General features: G+C 42.9%; 2 protein-coding genes across 3 annotated transcripts; one reads left to right on the top strand and one right to left on the bottom strand.

Annotated features, from left to right (window-relative positions):
* Positions 1-1,141: 1,141 nt before the first annotated feature.
* On the bottom strand, positions 1,142-3,778 carry mtif3 (mitochondrial translational initiation factor 3). Of its 2 annotated transcripts, XM_083790110.1 has the most exons (4): positions 3,678-3,778; positions 2,314-2,779; positions 1,838-1,995; positions 1,142-1,438 (listed from the first exon to the last, which is right to left on the bottom strand). In XM_083790110.1, exons 2-4 carry the CDS (start codon positions 2,774-2,776, stop codon positions 1,196-1,198), a joined length of 864 nt encoding a protein of 287 aa, XP_083646236.1. In that variant the 5' UTR covers positions 2,777-2,779; positions 3,678-3,778; the 3' UTR covers positions 1,142-1,195. The 2 variants fall into 2 exon arrangements, with proteins under 2 accessions (XP_083646236.1, XP_083646237.1); XM_083790111.1 differs by lacking the exon at positions 1,838-1,995 and having other exon boundaries at positions 1,211-1,438.
* A 1,273-nt stretch (positions 3,779-5,051) lies between these two features.
* On the top strand, positions 5,052-18,229 carry LOC310876200 (N-acetyltransferase ESCO2-like). The gene is made up of 16 exons (XM_083789650.1): positions 5,052-5,108; positions 7,151-7,308; positions 7,702-7,999; positions 8,642-8,951; positions 9,123-9,308; positions 9,502-9,595; positions 9,722-9,905; positions 10,314-10,422; positions 12,271-12,358; positions 12,630-12,672; positions 13,824-13,971; positions 14,276-14,407; positions 15,582-15,671; positions 15,835-15,972; positions 16,463-16,647; positions 17,335-18,229. Exons 1-16 carry the CDS (start codon positions 5,056-5,058, stop codon positions 17,465-17,467), a joined length of 2,349 nt encoding a protein of 782 aa, XP_083645776.1. The 5' UTR covers positions 5,052-5,055; the 3' UTR covers positions 17,468-18,229.
* The last annotated feature ends 343 nt before the right edge of the window (positions 18,230-18,572 follow it).

Here is an 18,572-nt window from a genome sequence, read left to right as displayed (position 1 = left end):
ACTCTTAAAAAATGTAATTCAATTGCATTTCTTTGATGCTGAAGTAGGCCTTAATTTCAAAGTTTTTATATTTAAATGAGATGAAGAAAGTCACCACTCGCACCACACATTTCTCTGCGAATGGTAAAATACACTACAGTAAAATACGTATTGACTTAAAAACTGTCAAAAATGTTGTAATATAAATACTGCGTAGAACATGTCATCCAAAATGACATTAACAGTTAACACAAATCACAAGTGTTGTAAATAATGAAAAGAAAAACACAGTAGTTACCATTTTGCTCTCTCATCATAAATTCACGGCTAATACTGCCACATGTCGAAAGGTGTGTGTAGGCTAAAGAGGCTTTAGGGAAACAGGTTTGTGTATTCATGCAGGAGGCCTTACGTGCGCAATGAGGACAGGTATGGCTGTGCTCTAGTCTCGGTTGTGTATTTCTATGTTGTTGTGTTTGACAGGGTTTCCCAAAAAAGGACATAGTGTTTGATTGGCTGCCATGCAGCCAATTAGGCCGCACACAGGCTTCATGTGCGGCCTATAGAGGGCAACTGATCATGTGCAACACCTTACCTCTTACACCATGTTTACAAATTTTCTGCAAGTTAGTTAAAATAAGACTATGCAGGGAGGGTAATAAAGACTACATCACCCAAAAAACGTCACAAATGTCCTAGCCTACCCATATCATATCATATCACCTCATATTCTCGCTTAAATTTCTCTTTTGTATTGTTCATTCTAGCTATTGGGAATTCAAAGGAGGTTGAACCTGTTTTGAGTTCTTGCTGCAATGATGAAACCTGTCTGTATTTATCATAACTGTGCTTTGGTGACATCCTGTGGTCAAAGTGTTTTTATCGCTAATGAGACAACCAAGTCTGTTAAGAGCTGTTCTATCCATTCTCCAAGTTTTGCTAAAACAAATCCTACAAAGGCCAGAGCATTCCCATGGCAATATCATGAATGTGCTCTGGTACGGAAGCTGTGAGTGTGCCACAACCATACAAGTGCATTAGACACAAGCAGATCAGGAAACAATAGACCAGATGGATATTTTTAAGATGAGCAACCAAAATTATCCCATGTAATACCACAATGAACAAAATCAGTTTCTTATTGTTCTGAGTTAACCATTTCAACAAACACAGAAACCAAAGGAAAATGTATTATTTTATTTTGTACAATAACTCATTATTGTATAGTGTCTTTGCCTTCAGGTTTATCATCTGATGCTTTAGGCTGGTCAGGCTGCATGATTGAGTCCTCATTCTTTGATGCTGGTATTTTTTTGTTCTTTCCCATTTGGGCAAGTTCCTTGGCTGAAGGTGGCCGGACTATACATACAGCAGCTTTGCCATCACGGATGACTTGTGGCTTGGAAACAAATCCCACCATCATCTCTATTTGTTGCACCATCTTCTCCAGAGTTGAGTCCTGTAGTTTCAAAGACACAAAAACTTGAGATTAGACTATTCTGAAGGCTGTTCAATTGTACAGCTTTGATGGTTTCAGTTATGCCTACTGCAACATGATGGTGTTGCTCACTGAAAATAACAGATTTCCTCTTAAAAAGCACCTTTGCAAAGTATTTAGGATTTAGAGAGGTCTGGGACCACTCAGCCTAGTAAGTCTGGGATGTGTGTCTTTTAGCTGTTTCTTAGCTTATTTCTCATCTGGATGCGATGGATGGAATATGTCACTGGTAATTAATCACCACTGCTATGGCAAACTGCCTGACAGCGAAGCCATTTTCTTCATCTGATCAATACCTGACACCAATGTCTGCCTGTAGCCTTTCTCTTTCAGTTCTAACTGACTAAGTTATTTTCTCACCAGTGATATTGCAGATTCTGAGCGTGCACGTCCCGACCGTAGGATGATTTTCACATGATTCTTCTTGTCCAGCCATGACTGGACTTGTTTCAGCTTGGTTATGAGGTCATGGGGGGCGATATCAGAAGAAAACGTGAGCTCCTTCACCGACAAAGGCCCTATGGATAAAGAGCATTTTCCGTTTCACCAATCTGGGAAACCATTTGGTACTTTGAGGCCTACATTGCAACACTTACACTACCCTATATTGCCGCACAGCCCTGTACGTTTGCATTTTACAACATCTGGAAGATCAGACTCTTCCTCACTGAGGAGTCTGCCAGTCCTAATACAAGCCTCAGCCATCTCCAGGCTCAACGATTACTTACTACAACTTATGTATGTATGTCTCCAGAGATAGTTACTGTACTCTATCCTATATATTTGTTCTGGGAATGTCCCAGAGAAGGTTCCAGGAGGGAAAGTACACTACACACCTGCCTTTGCTTTCTGTTTCTCCCGCAACCTCAGCTGTTCTTCGTGGATCTGTTTGCCGCTCATCAGCTGGTAGACGGGGGGATCAGACTTATCACTGAGCAGCACCAGCTTGAGGCCCTGCTCATCCATGAGCCTGAAGACGTCCGCGCGGTGCATGGTGCCCAGGTTCTCACCCAGCTCGCTGATCACCTGCAGCTGACGCGGTTGGATCTTACGTCCGACATTGTTGATGGTGACACGAGCCCGCGGGTCCTGCTTTTTCTTTTTATTCGCCGTGGCAACCTCATCTACATCATCCACTGTAGTGGAGAACAGAGACCATCGCCAAGAGGGTGCGATCACATTACGCCTCACGTTACATAATAGATATCTGGATGGTGCTCTCTGAGATCCAGAGCTGCTGCCAGCACACACACCCCTCACAGCTTGGCACAGTACCCACCTCAGGCAGCCTGCAGACATAACCTGGACCAACAGAGACAATTATGTTGAAAAGTGCAAACATCACTTAAACATTATGCCAAACTAAAATACCACATTTATCAAGGCACTGTATCAAAATTCAAAAGCGTGGGATTGCCACAACAGTTTAAAGATTTCAACTTTTGGAATTGTAAATCCATTTACTGTCTGCAAGTGTCTAAAAACTCAATTTCAAATGAGAACCTGTGAAAGTCATGCATCATGCCTTGACAGCTGCCATTGCCCCGCTGGAGACAGACAGGGGCTCTATGTCTCAAAACCATATTCCAGCTATATCAACCTCCAAATATGGAGTTTGTGTGACATCAGAATTACACAGGCCAGTCTCTACTCCAGTGGTAGCTGAGTAGCTCTGATCCATAGCTCTAATGTGTCTAATGCAACACATTAGAGCTATGGACCCCAATAGGGAAACAAGTACAGTGCTTTCTTATGTTAAATCCTGGCTCTGAGAATTGTATTTGTATTAAACTCTACTCTTCTGTGCTTTTTTTGCAAACTGTTAGTACAGTATTCAATGGGCTGTCTTGTTTACACAGTTAAAATAAACTCAAAATCCATATGATCACTCGATGAACCTCGACAAATGACAGAGTGACGTACAGTATCTGGCCAGAAGATAACGTGGACAATGGAAAAATCAGCTTGCATAGAAATAATGTCTGAATTTTGGTTTTGAGTTTTTTGTTCTTGGCAGCTTTGTATAGTGTGTCGCTTGTTGTTGTGGGCGGTGCATTGTACAGTACAGACTAGTACAGGTCAGGCATGTCATTCATTCATAAAGTCTCATGTAGTCTCTAGGCAAATGCACCGATTATACTCCCGTTTTAAAAGTGATCCTGCAAAAATGAATCAGCTATAATAAAATACGAGGGCTTACTGTTGTGGTAGGTCAAAGTCGTATGTCCATGATGCCCGTGTGTGTGTTGTTGTTCGTTGGGGTTGGCGCGGCGGCGTTCGTTAGAAGTGCACACTACTGCCACCAACTGGACTAGACTAGAGCGTAAAACAGGAGATCATTGTGCAAAATGTTTAATTGGTTATTAAATTAATACAAAAACAACACAAAAGGTTAGTTTTTCATGGCGGGATGCACGTCCGTCCGACGGTGTCGCTCGTCAAAGAAAGCTAAGCTTGTAGCTCTGAAGTGAACCAGGAAGTTGTTGTTGCTTTACTGCTTAGTTCTGTTCCGCTCACGTCACAATTTGCAACTTTTCATCCATCCCATATCCTGGAGGAACGTTCAGAATATTCTCCCATCTCCCATAGAGATTGATTGATTGATTGATTGAAATATTTATTAACAGTTTGTAGAATTTACAGTACATTTTAAGCACAAACTCAATACAAAGACTGTCAACTGTGAGTGGACGACCCAATTAAGCATTACACTTGTTTACAACAGGGTCCACATTGTTCAATTCATCATCAGAGATAGAGTTATTATAGGTATTCTCCGGGAGATTTTATTTTTTTTAAAGCCAGGGGCTTCCATTCAATGGCATGTGCTATATATAATATATATAACTCTATGGGCATCATGGGCATGTGATTTAAACTTTGTATCCCCCCCCCCCCCATTTGAAGTGTTTGAGATAAACGGTTGCCGTGCCAACCGACAAGCCAATAACAGCGCGACCATCTCTCCGGGATATGGGACCATAGAGATGACTTAGCCGCGCGCGGTATATGAAAACATTGTAGCGCAGCAGTTAGTTTGGTTGCCGGAGAGAAGAAGACCCGCCAAGTTGACCTCCGCGAATCTATATTAAACGCATTTATACTTCTGACAACTGGATCTTATATTCGGTAGATCGATTTGCTTGCCTCTCATTAACGGTAATCTCGTATATGTTGTTATAGATTATAGCGCTGCATGTATGCTCAGGTTGTGCAATGCAAAGTATAGTGCATGGCGGACACTGTGGCGGCGGGGCACAGTGTCGAGTTGTCATTTCATTTTGGGTTTGGGGCAAACGCAAATCAAACTGATCTAAGAAACTTATGACTTGAATTAGTTTATTTGAACTATATTAGCTCTGGCCCAGTCCGTTAGCTGTAGGCTCACGGATCAGTTTAGTCGAGCTATAGTTTGAACTGAACAGGTTAGCAAACTTGCTGTAGTACTGCGAACCATCTATGGGGAAAACTAGTGGGTATATGGTTATACTTTTATATTTTGTACCGTGACTTAAAATGTAAAAGCGTCCATATCGTGTGTGTATGTGTGTGTGTGTGCGTGCGTGCAGGTCATGAAAATGATGACCCATACCAACATGAAGAGGACACTTCCCTCTCCCGACTCTAACAGGTGAATTATAATTTATATACAAACACCAAGTTTTATGTCTCTTTCTTTACTTTGGACAATCCATATTCCATACCAGATCTATTAGAGTTCACATGTAATAATGACAAGAAATCCTGCTTGATTCCCCCCCCCCCCTCACACACACACACGCACACAAAATATTATTAAAATTTCATTGTAGTTACATTTCTGTGTCTGCTCTGTACTCTGTCAATTTAAGCACTTACTGTAGCAGATGCTAACGAGAGTGTGACAGGGCGAGTATGACAGAGATCTGTCTATCCGAGCCATTAGCTATACATTACAATTAGCCCCACAAGTCAGAACCCAATGGTACTGAAGTTTCTGACATTTTTGAGACCCAGTAGCCATGGGGTCCTATTCCACCTCTACCCTGCCACCTGGTACGCGGACATAAATAAACATAAATACCGTCGCATACGTTGTTTCTGCGCCGTTTGAGGGCTTCTGTTCGTGTGAGTTATTCTGAATGTGTGAACTATAAGTACGTATAAATACCACTGTGAATTCTCCTGTGCCGCGGAAGCCATTAAGTATTTTTAATCTTTGTTTGACCGATTTGGTCGCTTTGATTCTTCTCTTCCTACCTTGTTTATTGACACCTCATTGTACCGCCTATCTGGCTAGCTAGTGGCTATAGCTATGACAGAGCAGATCAGAGGCAGGAACGTAGCCACGCACAAGCCAACTGCACAGCGGGAGGCGGTACAATAAACGGTAAATAAACAAGGAAGGAAGAGAGGAATCAAAGCTTCCAAATCGGTCAAACATAGATTAAAAATACTTAACGGCTTCCGCGGCACAGGAGAATTCGCAGCGGTGTACGTTGTAAACTAGAGTTCACACATTCAGAAGCCCTCAAACGAACAGAAGCCGTCAAACATCGCAGAAACCACGTTACCGAAGCTATTTATGTCCGCGTTCCATCATTTCCATACGAAAACACATCACCGCACAGGGACCCTACGGTTCAGCCCGGTTCGGTTCGGATTGGGCTGACCCAGGGGGTTCTGAGAGGGGCTACATTACAATGAGCCTTGAGAGGAAAGAGGTTTTAATGGTGGCATTGTTTAAAAGCAGAAACATGCATGGTTTCAGATCTTTGACATGTAGGCCTAGTCGTTTCTAATGGTCCAGTGGTTCTCAAAGTGAGGTACATCCTGAGGAGGTTCCAAATGGACCCTAGTAATGCTGCGTTCACACTGGCAGATGCAAAGCTACACAGCGTAGTTGTACCATTGTATTGTTGTAGCTAAAGTTGAAACCAACTCAACTTTTTTGTTGCTTTGTATAGCTGTTGTAGCTTTTGCACTGGCTAGTGGCTACAATATCGGATGTATTTTCGCGTCGCTGGCTTCCATTGAAAATGAATGGTAGACTGTATCTTTGCATCTGCCCGTGTGAACGCTGCATTACAGGCCTGTAACGCTCAGGTCCCTTTTGCTTCTAGAACCGTCTGGAACCAGTGGCCATTTTTTGGTTCCAGTTCACGAACCAACTTTTAGGGTTCTGATTTGAACCAATTCATTTACAGTGGAAACACTCTAAACTGGTTCAATATTGGGTCACAGGAATAAATAATTGAACTGGATCAACACCGGTGGAAAAGGGGCCACAGAATAATGGGGGTCTTTGAAATTATGAGAAGAAAAGGGTCCCGAAGAGGGAATCTTGAAAAAACAAAGTGGCCGCACACGGCAATAGCCAGAGTGCCAATACAACGTTTCTGTCTAAACGACCTTCATCAGGTATGAGATACCTGATGAAGGTCGTTTAGACCGAAACGTTGTCACTCTGAATAAACTGCTACTCTATAAGTGAAGACAGTGCTGCGTGATCCTTTTCTTCTCATGATTCGCATTTGGTTGCCGGCTCCTACGGTTGCCGCACCTGTCCCTGTAGGTGTGCACAAGGCAAAGGTCTTTGAAAAAGGTCTACAAAGGTCTTTGAAATTAAATAGTTTGAAAACCACTGCAGTGATCGGTCTGAATAAAGTTTCTGTCCACTTGAACCTGCCTCAGTCATCCCGCCAAGCGGTTGGTGATGGAGAAGGGCTCGCCACTGAAGGGGAGGTCCCCCCGGAAGCCACCACCTCCCCAGCAATCTCCCACCAGGAAGAAAACGGGGTTGGAGAAGGAGAACTGTCCTTCACCCCAGAGATCACCACACAGACTGGCTGGTATGGTCTTAATGTGGAAAAGGCTTATTTGTCTAAACATGAATCATGAACTGTTTTCCTACTCATCTTGTGTGCTGATTTATATTTATTGTTCCTGGCATTTTATTACTTACCCTTTCCTGACCTTTTATTAGTTGTGCTACAAAGCTCACGCCTACTAACTACACCTGACCTTACGTGCTGCTCTCATGGTCTTGTGAGCGTATTAACTGTACTGTACATGGTGCTGCTGATTCTTTTTTGTGGGGTTGGAATGTGAATACGGAGCGCAACATTATTTTAATATAGATATTATATAAATAATGGTGTACATGCACGCACATTTCATAATATGTAATGTGATGATAGTATCAGATTTGAGAAATGCTTAATACACATTGCTCTTTCATCCAGGATCCCCAGCCAAGTCCCCCTGTAAAACATCCTCCCCCTTTGAACCGACTGTGGTGACGGGCTCTTTCTACGGCCAACGGAAGGCCATCATGTATCTCACTCCACTGGAGAGGAAGGCACTGAAGGAGTCCAAGCCCCCTCCTCCTCCTGTCTCCCAGGCTACTTCCAGCTCGTCTGTGCCAGCTAGTGGTAGCCACAAGACAAAGAAGAGGTTTTCCACTACTTCTGTTGGTGGCTTTAAGATGAGGCTGAAGGACTTCTCTGTGCCTCCCAAGAAGATCAGGTTGACCAACATCAGGTTTGTTGGTATAATCATAAAAGCTTCCATAAAGTGTGTGTGTGTGTGTGTGTGTGTGTGTGTGTGTGTGTGTGTGTGTGTGTGTGTGTGTGTGTGTGTGTGTGTGTGTGTGTGTGTGTGTGTGTGTGTGTGTGTGTGTGTGTGTGTGTGTGTGTGTGTGTGTGTGTGTGTGTGTGTGTGTGTGTGTGTGTGTGTGTGTGTGTGTGTGTGTGTGTGTGTGTGTGTGTGTGTGTGTGTGTGTGTGTGTGGACCCAATGCCAGAGTGTAATTGGTTTTCGATGGTGACGTAATGACGATATGTTTTAATGTTGGGAGGATTAAAGGTAATGCTCCTGTGTATACATGTATGTAATCTGGCACCACTGCCGTATCAGGCACAATTTGCTGGGACGGTGCATACGCATCAAAAGTTTATAACGGTCGAAAGTACTTGCACGCTCTGCTTGCGCACTAGTTGGCCATTTATGGCCTACTAGTGTGCAACAAGCAAGTATGCACTCGACAGAGTGCAGTTCTAGTTTATTAATAATTTCCTTTTTTGTCCATTTCATTTAATTCATATTTATTGTGTAGGTAATGATAATACTGCTGCTAAATCTAACCATTATTCTGTGTCCAAATACACAAATCTGAATTCAACAGAAACACTGCGCCAGCTATAACCACCACCACTGTCAAGCTAACAGAGCCCAAGAAGGGAAATGTCATCACTTTCAGCGTCCTCAAAACCAGGCCTAAAATATTCGTGGGAGCCGCCTTCTTTAGTACAGGTAAGAAATCTTCGTCCATGTACAAGAAATCTACCCCCAAGACTTATTCCAAGCCACCTGTGGCAAAGGAGAAGAAAAACGCAGCTACAATGGAGGCCGTCGGAGAGAAGCCACAGCAGACCACCTCACCTCTGCCCACCCAGGCTGATTCTTTGAAACCACGCCAGGAAAAGGCTCAGTCGGTGAGGAATAGTTTTCTGCTGTGGTGCTCGGTGTTTGTCATTTACTGTTTCTCTCTGCAGGTTATTGTAATCAAATAATTGCAGTAATTGCTATGGCATTATAACATGGTAGGGCAAAACATTGTCATGAGAAATTGACTAACCATGGAAACTTTAATTGTAATAACCCAGAGTGCCGTCCAGTCCATCCACAAAAAAGAGAATGAATCCAGAGCCGAGCAGAGAGACGACTATGACCCACATTACTCACCCAAGGTGATGTCAGAAACGTATGGGGTGACCAAACGGTGCAAGATTATACTAAGCAGGTCATCCTCATCTAGTCCTGCGTCCACAGCCTCATCCATCAACACTCAGGTGTGTGTGCTTCCATAGGTCCACATGTGAAGTAAAGTTTGGCTCAGCAAGTCTTGCGGTGGTTCATATTGATCACAAAAACGTGTTTGCGGCTTCATCATCCTAAAGACCGGCGATCGTTCATGTGTGACACTTTTGCTATTGATGTCCCTGCTCATGTTGGTAATATTTTGTTTTTGCTTCCTATCTGTAGCTTCAGGATGACTGTCTGATAGATGAAGGCTCAGAGGCTTTCTTTGACCTAAGTGACAGCAGCCTGAACACTGCCGCTCCCAGCCCAGTGAAAGGTACACGAACCACACATTACACGTACACGCACAGTCTTGACGTTGAGTCTCAGTTTATTTGATCTCATCACAAGAACACGTTTTGAGTGCAACATTAAAAGCTTTATTCTGTTTGTTTTCCTTTAGAATCTCCTGCTGTGTATCCCATCTTTGGCTCTGCTGCCGAGATAGACACCCAGAGTGCTGTCCAGTCCATCCAGAGTGGAGAGGATGAACCCACAGTTGCCAAGCAGAGAGAAAAGTATGACCCACATGACTGGCTGGACAATGACGTTGACCACAGCCAGCCAGACTCTCAACAGACACTAAGGTACCTCACAGAATAGGATATGTGTCCAGATTGATGAACTATTGGCTAATTGGAACCTGTATAAAAGTATATACATTGTATTTGATAAGTTTGTATATCTCATTAACTGAAGAACAAATGCATTTTGGAAAGCAGTGTTAACCTAAATCTATGCAGATCCAAACATTGGTATTCTCTCTAGTGAGCAGTGACACGTTGACCTTATATTGCACATTAGTTACACAATTAATTAATGTACCACCATGCATTTATTTCATTTATTCAATGAAACTTATGAATAACACAAGTTAATGGCAGTGGAGATAGAGAAGAGACGATGTTGAATATTGCTTTCTGCAGAAAAAAACACGTTTTCCAACTTGTTTATCTAGTATGTTTCAACTATGTAATAATTCTGTCTCTTTTCAGTTCACCCAAGGTGTTAAAAAAGTACGGGGTGACCAAGAAGATAAAGATCATACTAAGCCGTTCATCCTCATCTAGTCCTGTGTCTGCAGCCTCAGTCATCAACACTCAGGTGTGTGTTTCTGTGGGTCCATGTGTTTTGAGGTCAGCAGTTTCTTGGTAATGTTTGTTGATGAGTGTACAGTTTGGGAGTGTACCTAGTTCAATGTGGACTTGTGGAGGTTTGTGTATCTTTGTGTTGGGAGTTAAATCATGTTTTACAGTCAATTCAATTCAACTTCAAAGGAGCTTTATTGGCATGAGAAAACAAACGTTTGCCAAAGAAAGTACAATACAATAAAAACAGTTGAAAATGGGGAAAGTACTGTATATACAGTTGGAGGGGGTACAGCATTTTGTAAACGGAGCTATGTCACATTGCATCGTTATATACATGTTATAACGGGGTATAAAGCTTTTTTTTAAACAAATGGCAGCAATTCTTTGCAGTCACTTTGGGACAAATGGCAAAAAACATTCTCAGGAATATATTAATAGTATACAGGAAAAACTCAGATTTAAGATCTGTTTAACGGTAGCAGCTCTGTTTACATGTGCAAGGTCCAGCGGCCTACTTGGTACAGATAGTAGTCCTTAGGGTGGTTGTGTTCCATTGTCACAACAGTTCACAAATCTTGCTGCTGTGCACATTGTTGTATTTCTCCCAATGGGTATGGGAGGTTTTTTTGTCATTGGTCATAGTTTCAAACTCTGTGTGTGTGTAATCTGTTTCGAAGTATGTGTCTCTGATGTCTTGGTATAGTGGGCAGGTGGTTAGAAACAGAGCTACTGTACACTGTCTAACCACCTGCCCATTATACCAAGACATTTTGTGTGCAGTGGGTGCATAGTCTGTCTTCCCTTGGGAGCGGGGTCTGTCTGTGGTGGCCTTTCTCTATTGCAAGGTTGAGTCTGTACCTTGTCAAATGTCAATGCTTTCCTAAGTTTTGGGTCTTTTACCGTGTTCAGGTATTCAGCCAATGTATAGTGATATATAGCATTCAATTTTGCTTTGGTTTTGGGTAGTGTCTTTCCAGTATGCCAGGTAGCTTTCTTGTTGTTTTCTTATGTCGTTGAGTCCAATGGGTTTTCCGTCTGGTGGTTGTGCTTGCGTTTGTGTACATAGTCCCTGGACCAGCTGACTAAGGGGGCATCGCTGTAGGTGTTCTCTGTGATTGAGGGCTATGTTATGGAGCGTGTCTGGGTTGCTTTCTTTTAGGTGGTCATGAAATTTAAGTGCTCTTTTCTTTAATTTGATGATTAGTGGGTATCTCCCTAATTCTGCCCAGCAAGCATTGTTTGTTGTTTTTCGTTGGGTGCGGAGGATGGATTTGCAAAGTTTGTGTGCTGAGTCTCAGTTTGGCAGTCACTGGACTGGGGTAAGCCAGGGACCAATCTAGGATTTGAGCTTTAGGGTGGGCTCGGCTCCCCAAAAAATGTAACATACTAAAACCACCACATGGTGACATTTTGACTGTCAAAACTGTCAAAGTAAAGACCCTCCAAATGTCATGATTTTCTGTTTATGTTAATAAGGTGCCAACTGCCTACAAAACCATTGACAAAATAAAATGGAATGTGTGTGCTTCTAGAAACTATTTTAAGTGTATAAGTGTGGAACAATAAGAAAACACAGGAGAGCATAGGCATACATGTGACATTGTATTATAACTGGTATACCTACCCTCTTTCAATATTGTTTTCCTGTTCTCTGAATAGTTTTGCTACTTCAAATGTAGTATGATGTTGTGTAGTTACTAGTTACTTAAGTCTACATATCTGAGGCAGTACAGGTGATGCGAATGTTTATCTGTTCACCTTTTCATCTTGTTTTCTCTCTCTCACACACTCAGTCTCACACTCACATGCACATCACTGCGGCAATTAGTAATGTTTTGGTTTTGTTTCCTATCTGCTGTAGAAGGACTCACTGATAGATGCAGGCTCTGAGCCTTCCTTTGACCTGAGTGGCATAAGCCTGAGCACTGCTGCTCCCAGCCCTCTCAAAGGTACACACACACACACACACACACACACACACACACACACACACACACCTGGCAGTCATTATATGTATCTACAGTAAGTTATCTAAGTTATGATTGCTCCATTAACCACTTCAGCCCTATAAACATTTTTGTGTTGTGAGCTTGTTGATTGGCTATTATTGCTACTTTTGTAGGAAGAAAAGTGAATCATTTGAAAACATTGGAACTATCTAAAAATTGGGCCACCGGGTTTAATGTGGTTAAAAGCCTTGTCCTACTTGTTTTTCTTAAGAATCTACAGCCGTGTTTCCCATCTTCGGCTCTGCTGCCAAGAGGTGAGAGAACATGTTGAATATGTCCTTTGGGTGACAATCATGCAGCAATGGTCCAGCTGACTTTGGTCGAATAATATATCATGGCTCTGTCTCATTTGCAAGGACCTTTTCTTTACATCTGCTTAGATTTTAACTTTTTTAACTGGTCATTGGTCCCATGTGAGAGTTGATGTGTACTGGAGACACACGGCACTGTGTCAAATTGTACATTAAGTCACATGACTCTGCCTTTCTAGGTACTGTCTCAATTAATATCTTTTAGAAACACTGGTAGCTAATGTGGAACGTTTCTAACTACGCAATAGGTGATACTGTAGGAAGCTTTCTTGCTAATGAGTCACCCATTAAACAATTTATGCGCTACTGTAATACTTGCGCAAGCAGAGCGCGCAAGTAATAGTTTCGCCCGGGACTCGTATGCACCGTCCCAGCCAACCCGCCACTTTTGATGCGTATGCACCGTCCCAGCAAATTGTGCCTGATTTGCTGGGACCAGATTACATGGTGTGTGTATATATGTATAACTAGCTCTCAATGATGACGTAAGAAATATGTGGATTAAAGGACGCAATGCCAGAGTGTAATTGGTTTTCGATGGTGACATAATGACGATATGTTTTAGTATTGGGAGGATTAAAGGTAATGCTCCTGTGTATACATGTATGTAATCTGGCACCACTGCCGTATTAGGCACAATTTGCTGGGACGGTGCATACTCATCAAAAGTGGCGGGTTGGCTGGGACGGTGCGTACGGCGCAAAGTAACCACAGTATACCGCTAATCAACTTACAAATACATATACATAGTATATGTATAACTAGCTTTCAATGATGACGTAAGAAATATGTGGATTAAAGGACCCAATGCCAGAGTGTAATTGGTTTTCGATGGTGACGTAATGACGATATGTTTTAGTGTTGGGAGGATTAAAGGTAATGCTCCTGTGTATACATGTATGTAATCTGGCACCACTGCCGTATCAGGCACAATTTGCTGGGGCGGTGCATACGCATCAAAAGTGACAGTTTATAACAAAAAGTACTTGCGCACTCTGCTTGCGCACTAGTTGGCCATTTATGGCCTACTAGTGTGCAACAAGCAAGTATGCACTCCACAGAGTGCAGTTCTAGTTCTTCCCTGTGTTCTCTAGCTCACAGAGGAAAGCAACTCTGCGGCCTCCGGTGTCCAGCAGCAACCCATCTGGCCCGGTGGCCATACCTCAGTCCTCCCCTGTGGCTGTAAAGGAGCGCACCACACGCAAAAAGAAGGACAAAGTGGATGAAGACCAGCTAATCATTGTACGTGAACACAGTGGCTTTGGGCTCGGGTGTGGGGGTAATTTACACATGCGTGTGTTGTGACCTTAAATGTAGAATGTTGAAATTAACCACCCTATTCTGGGCATGTCGTAATAGGCGAGCATATAGAAGATTTACAAACTACTACAGCTATTAGAGCTTGTACTGTTGCTCATTCACTTTGAATGAAGAGTGACTAGTACATTAGCTTAGCTAGCCATCTACTGTAGCTTGAACATAACTGGATGTTAATCATGTTTTATGTGCTTGTGTGTTGATGAACTCCTCCCTTATGGCAAATCAGGATGCGGGTCAGAAGCAGTTTGGAGCGACCGCCTGCAGCTCCTGTGGGATGGTGTACAGCGCTGAAAGCCAAGAGGACAGCTTCCAACATGACCAGTACCACCATCGCTTCCTGGACAGCCTCAAGTTTGTGGTATGCTCCTTCCCTCTAAACCCATCTGTCTCATTTCAGTATTTTCAAGTAACATGGCATTCTTAGCAGAATGCTAAGAAATAGAGAAATTTGGAGATCTACATGCTTTGTGAGCTTGTGGATCAGATATTTTCACTACTACTTAATAGTAGTGAAAGTGGTTAATTAATGATGGCCATTATTATTGTCTCCACCAGGCCGAAGGCTTGGGGAGAGAGTATGTTTTGCACTCCGTCTGTGTGTGTGAGTGAGTCCGTGTGTCCGTCCGTCTGTGTACAGCTAATCTCCGGCACCGGTCGATGCCAAATTTTGCACACACTCCCTGGATGCCAATGATTAACCTCCAAAGCCCCACATTTTCCAAAATGGCCTTTTGAAAAACATTACTCGTCCAAATTCTGTCCAAAAATCCCGCAAATCGTTACACACTATGGCCCTCATTTATCAATCGAGTGTAAAATCTGCCGCATATTAACATTTTAGGAGTGAAAACAAATGTTTAGATGCCTGTGACAGCGTGTCAGCAGTTCAGACAATGCTGCTCCGCTTGTGTACGACAGAAAAACAGCCGAGGACAAAGCGTACGCCAGCTCCCGACCAGACGTGACTTTTTGTCCTACTCAAGTTCAATTTCAAGCTTTGCCGGAAATGGTAAATGCCGAAAATGTCGGTAATTTCGGCGTGCACCCATATTTTCGAGTTGGCTTTGCCCTGGTAGGGGAAGGGACTGCGACGCTCTACAGTCATGTGTTCAAGATGGATCTGTCCGATATTCCATCCTAATTAGCCCGTTTTGAACAAAAAGCCTCAAATCATGAACACGGCGTGCAATTTACGTGAAATCTTTCACTGACTTTCCTACTAGGCTGAGGAATATATCTCACCCTTTTCACATTGGCCTATTATAGCGCCACCAGGCTACATCCTGACCTGGCCTGGTGGAGACCTGTGCCCCGAGGGGCATTTCTTCCCAGTTGTCATTGCTACTACTTGTATTTGCCTGTATCTCCTCCTGTCTATTTTTCTTTTTTCTCCCACCCCTCTCTAGAGACTAGAAATTTATCTTTTGGGTCTCAGCTGAAAAGTTTTAGAACCAGGCCTCTACTTGTACTGAATTGTCACCATAGCTCGCCCTCCCTCCCTGTCTCTCCCTCTGTTTGTGTGGCATTGGCAGGGCTGGAAGAAGGAGAGGGTGGTTGCCGAGTTCTGGGATGGAAAGATCCTCCTCGTTCTACCAGACGATCCTAAATACGCCGTTAGAAAGGTGGTGCTTTCGCTATTTTCTCCAAATGCTACAGTTTGTGTGCCAATGATGATTGAGTTTCTTTTTTGTAATTTGTGTGTAGCTTTGTGTCTTCATGCAGTCTTGACACGTGTCTTAGAGTCAAGATTGACCCGTAAAGGTTCCGTGTGTGTGTGTGTGGCAGGCAGAGGATATGCGTCGTGTGGCAGACAACGAGCTAGGCTTCCAGAATCTAAGCAGTGTCACACAGGCCATGACGTATCTGTTCATCAACACTGAACACAAGGTGGTTGGCTGCCTCGTCGCTGAACACATACGACAGGTGTGTGTGTGTTTATGAATAAACCGCAATTTATACATCAAGTTATATTTTATTCAGTGAGACTATCTGGTCATTTAATCAATTAATTTGTATTTATTTTAAGTATTACAATGACAACATTTTGTTACCTTACCGCTTCACCTGCAGACAACGATTAGTATATATAGAGAAAATAATGCAATTGTATGCACCGGGATGGGGCTGACATGAATTGTAATGATCGTATTGGCTGCTTAAAATTATTCTATACTGTATCGGATCATTCGTTGCGTATGGAGATGCAAATTGAGTCCCTCTCACCGGGTTGAGACACTGGCCCTTAATTCGAATTTGGAACAAATCCTATTGGATATTCTTATAGGACAATAATCCAATAGGATTGGTTCCAAATTCTTAATTGTCGGAATCCTATAGGATGTGCATGTGTCTCCACAGTAAGCTGAATTACAAAAAGTGTGAATGGAGGATCTCTTTGTCTTCCTTGCACCAGGCATTCCGTGTGCTGGATCAGACGCCTCAGGCCAGGGACATGAACCGGGAAGACTTCATGGAGCACAGCAGGGCCTGGTGCTGCTCTAGCACCCCAGAGAAGGCCCTGTGTGGGATCAGCCGCATCTGGGTGTTCGGCCTGGCCCGGCGGCAGAACATCGCCACACGCATGCTGGACATAGTCAGGTGCGTGAGCTGCTTCTACTGTCCTCGCATCATGCTTAACAGTGTTTCCTGCAGGACATAGCTGTGTCTAGGGGGACGCCAGGGAGGGACTCTCAGGCTCGCGCCGGAGAAATGTCAATTAACCCATTCTGACCTGAGATCAGATTCATACGAGGTTTCCACTGGACACACACTGGTCTGATTAACCCATTCTGACCTGAGATCAGATTCTAGAAATGTCAGTCGCTCTTCGATTTTTCAAAAATAGCAGACCTACAAGCTCGTATCGCGCCACTCGGTGGCGCGATATGAGCTTGTAGATCTGCTATTTTTCAATAGCTAAAGCATAACATGATGCTGACACCAAAATGGGTGCCCGTTCAGAATGGGTTAAGTAATTGATTCATTGGATTAATCATTTCACGTCAAATTGGGATATATTTGTACAGTGATGTACAGTAACTAGGTTTTCAATGTAATGGGTCCCGGGACCCACAAGTGGTCATTCAAATGGATCCCAGGAAGAAAAAAGAATAACAATGTGGGGATCCCCCTGGGGGTCCTGTCCCACAGGTTGAGAACCACTGTCCCATTCTATATGCACTACTTCTTGGAAAGTAACAAAGAAAATGTACACTTCACATCGCAGAAGCACAGATAGATAGGAACTAATGAACTGGTGTAGTAATGATCTTAAACCCTTTCCAGGAGTTCCTTTATATATGGCAGCCATCTGACAAAGGAGGAGATCGCCTTCTCTGACCCCACGCCTGACGGCAAGTTGTTCTTCACCAAGTACTGCAATACGCCCACCTTCCTCGTCTACAACTTCATCGCATGAAGGAAACCGTCTGGTCTGTCTTGTTTCGGGGTCGACAGAGAATGGAGAGCTTTAGAGTTTTAAGCAGCATTGGTGTCATGCGTGTTTCACATACCAGTTGTTTTTAGTATGTTCCAATAAGTTGGCTGATTCAGTGCAACTCAGCTGGATCGTTCTTATTTCTTTGCATAGTATACAGGGTGCAAATTGTGGTGACACCGTTGTTAAATGTTTATTTGAATGTATATATTTACTGCACTTTCTAAGATGTGTTAATGAAGCTAAAGTTTTGGTTGGATTTCGTTTTAATTATCAACAGACTGGCTGTATGTAATGAGGTGTGTGAACACATTGCCTATTTTAATGCCACCTTGTGGCAAGGCTAGTATTGTCATGTGTGGAAGAGAGAACCCTTCACCCTCAATTTAGTTTTAATGCTGTAAAAGAGAGAAAAAGATCTTAAGAGTCTGTAAAGTATTTGTTCTGACAGCCGGAGGGATTTGAGTTTCGGAGGGACTGTTCAAGCCTCGTTATGTAGAATTTGCCAGCTAACAAACATCCAAACTCCCATTTGTGCTCTTATTTTAACTATATTGAGTGCCCAACACTGCCCAATAATTGTTGTGTGGGTTTATCTTTTCTAGTAAAACAATTGCTAATGCAATGCAATTCAGAAATAATTTTGCCATTTAACATTTCATCAAGTAGCAGTTACATGTTAAGTTAAATGAAAGGTAGATTGCTGCCACTTTGAAACATTACATTAAAATATTTGCTGTTGAACTATGAAAAAGATTGGGCACAATAAGGACTCCTGGAGGAACTAAACACAGACGGATATGAATGGTGTGAAAGATGCATTTTTGATGATTCTTAAATTTCAAAATACAGAATACTAATACTTTAACATCCTTTATGATGACAAATGGTCAATAAAACATATACCTCTGCACAGTAAAGGCATCACCTGAAGTTTGTTACAAAAATCACTTATTGGTTATCAGGTAACCAATGAATCAGTCTTATCTGTCAGCCAGGCCCATAGCAACCTGGGGGTTGCATTTCAGATGGGGTTCTGCCTTTTGATTCCCAGTTCTCATTGTTTAAAGATTTCAACCTGTCCTGG

This window comes from Protomyctophum parallelum, assembly GCF_964188405.1.
Source record: "Protomyctophum parallelum genome assembly, chromosome: 19".
Classification (NCBI taxonomy): Eukaryota; Metazoa; Chordata; class Actinopteri; order Myctophiformes; family Myctophidae; genus Protomyctophum; species Protomyctophum parallelum.
This window is presented reverse-complemented; position numbering and strand designations above follow the sequence as displayed.

Coding starts and splice junctions, on each gene's coding strand:
- LOC310876200 (XM_083789650.1), top strand. CDS start 5,056: ATGATGACCCATACCAACATGAAGAGGACACTTCCCTCTCCCGACTCT. Junction 9,596..9,721: donor CGCTCCCAGCCCAGTGAAAG/GTACACGAACCA, acceptor GTTTTCCTTTAG/AATCTCCTGCTGTGTATCCC. Junction 14,408..15,581: donor TGGACAGCCTCAAGTTTGTG/GTATGCTCCTTC, acceptor TGGCATTGGCAG/GGCTGGAAGAAGGAGAGGGT.
- mtif3 (XM_083790110.1), bottom strand. CDS start 2,776: ATGTCTGCAGGCTGCCTGAGGTGGGTACTGTGCCAAGCTGTGAGGGGT. Junction 1,996..2,313: donor GAAACAGAAAGCAAAGGCAG/GTGTGTAGTGTA, acceptor CTTTATCCATAG/GGCCTTTGTCGGTGAAGGAG. Junction 1,439..1,837: donor CAGAATCTGCAATATCACTG/GTGAGAAAATAA, acceptor TTGAAACTACAG/GACTCAACTCTGGAGAAGAT.